General features: G+C 47.2%; 1 protein-coding gene across 1 annotated transcript; it reads right to left on the bottom strand.

Annotated features, from left to right (window-relative positions):
* Nucleotides 1-259: 259 nt before the first annotated feature.
* SARC_11839 (hypothetical protein) lies at nt 260-2,098 on the bottom strand (the record flags this gene model as incomplete). The annotated part of the gene is made up of 3 exons (XM_014294067.1): nt 2,019-2,098; nt 1,387-1,574; nt 260-381 (listed from the first exon to the last, which is right to left on the bottom strand). The coding sequence occupies exons 1-3, from the start codon at nt 2,084-2,086 to the stop codon at nt 260-262; spliced, it is 378 nt and encodes a 125-aa protein (XP_014149542.1). The 5' UTR covers nt 2,087-2,098.
* Between the last annotated feature and the right edge of the window lie 259 nt (nt 2,099-2,357).

Below are 2,357 nucleotides of genomic sequence, written 5' to 3'. Positions count from 1 at the left end.
TACGACGGACATATTCCGCACACACTGGAAGCCTTTTCGCCGCGACTAATGTATGCACCCGGTCCAATACTTCACAGAAGAGTTGCAGTACTAAATCATAGTATCATTTGACATCATACTCTACCGTCCGGTCTCATAGTGTCATTTGGCGTCATACTTGATCGCACGGTATGGTATTTGGTACCTTTTGACACCATATCGGTTCCACATTAGGGTTCAGGGTTTAGAGGTTTCCACATTTGGTTGACTATCCAATACCTCACCTGCGGAGATAGTCCGCTAAGCCGTCCAACGCAAGGGCGCGCACAGCCAATGAGATCTCATCGCCTGCATGCACGCGATGCTTGTTTGTGTATGGCGTTTGCTCGGCATTGGGGTGGCCTAAATAGTGCAAGAATAGTAGGCAATTGGTGGGCAATCAGTGGGTGATAAGTGGCCAGTCAGTGGAAGATTAGTGGGCAATTGATGGGTGATTGGTGGGTAATTAGTGGAAGATTAGTGGGCATTTAATGGGTGATTGGTGGGAAATTAGTGGAAGACTAGTGGGCGACTAATGGGTGATTGGTGGGTAATTAGTGGGTGACTAGTAGGAAAATAGCGGGTGCGGGTGCAAGTTTGGACACTGGTAAGGGAATTGGGACACTTTCCAATCTAAGCTGCTGATTCCGTAGATGGTTGTATACTTTTGCGGGTACTCGAGGGCTCTCTCTGAGCCCTGCTTGCTCTCGGAGAGATCGTGTACTACACGTCTTCCCGCTAAAGAACGCGGGATCCGAAAGCAGCATTATTCAATGCCACATCAAGAAATCCTTCTTTAAAGCAGTATGGATATAAAGAGAAAGAAACTGATATGAAGGAACGACAAGAAACGGATCAAACAAATATAGCCGATATATCGAATAGAAGAAACTTCAGCAAATGCACTTAAAAACATCTACCACAACTGATAAGAGAAGCCAATCTGTACCATGCGTCTGTGGTAGTTACTAGTTTGCTGGTGTCTTAAACTGTGCTTGATACAACATCCGCACCAATCAGAATCCAAGCTATAAATAACGCACCAATCAGAATCAGACATAAATAAAGTGCGGATGACGATGTGCAATGCAAGGGCACAAGGGTGCATGGTGGTTAGCACAAGTGCTGGTCGGGTTGGTCTTCCGCAGATCAGCATGAAAGCGTGCGTGTTGATTGAGATCAGAGAGCATACGCACACTTCCCATTGCAGCTACACCCAGCTAACAACCACCGCACGTCCTGAATAGCTCACCTAGTGTTCTGGTCGCGTATTCTATACCTTCCACACAGCACACACTCCACGTTTAACCTCAATCCTAAACCCTAAAACATATACAACCCTAAAACACACCCTGGCCAGTCCCCTACCTGCATCGTATGGGCGCTTGTTCGTGTCTGCGTGTGTCTGGTCACCGTCTGCGGGTGTGTTGCTGAGGATCAGTGGGTGACCCCTCGTCTCCTCTGCACTGAGCCAAAGCGGTGTGTGCTCCGGCAGTGCTATACGGTGGCGGAAGGCGATGATGAAGTCAGACTCACTCGAGGCCACTTCACGGTCTCTGAGCACGGTTGGGTGGTGCAATGGGTCAGAGGAAGTGGGGGCGTAGGAGAAGGGAGGATCACTCAGCCATGACGCATGGGACAGGGTTTTAGGGTTTTAGGGTTTCAGTGTTTTAGGGTTGTAGTCAACTGAGGCAGAGAGGAATGGGCATTTGTTTCCATTGCACACACGGACAGTGTGATCGGGAAGTCGCGATCGAAACGTAAAACGCATTACGTATTGCCAGATATGCATTTCACAATACGCATGTGTGCACATGCGTTCACCGTATGAGTGCAACAACATACAGATTACTATACATGGCACTCGCACACACACACACACACACAAACACACACACACACACACACACACATGTGAGGTAACCACTCCACCCTATGTGAGATATGTTTGACAATGCTATACATATGTGAATATGCCCCTCATGTGCCTCACAGCATACTTGGTGAAGCGATGGAACTCAGCTTCCACGGCTATCTGTGCCCAGTTCTGTACTCTGCGCAGACACATCACCAGCACTCCCGTCACATTGGCTCCTAACAGTGCGATGAGTCATAAGGTGTGATGAGAAAAGGACACAAACCAGTTTCGGATTTAGGGTGTATAAAACAAAGCACACTCATATGTGAAATCACATGTGCATATAATTAAATAGCATAGACTGGTTCCAGAAGGTAATTTGAAACCAAACTTGCGGTATGTAGTACACAAATAGACGCCTTACAATGGCCGTGTATCAAGAGAATATATATATATATATGTGTGTGTGTGTGTGTGTGTA

This window comes from Sphaeroforma arctica, assembly GCF_001186125.1.
Source record: "Sphaeroforma arctica JP610 unplaced genomic scaffold supercont1.1910, whole genome shotgun sequence".
NCBI classification, from domain to species: Eukaryota; class Ichthyosporea; order Ichthyophonida; genus Sphaeroforma; species Sphaeroforma arctica.
This window is presented reverse-complemented; position numbering and strand designations above follow the sequence as displayed.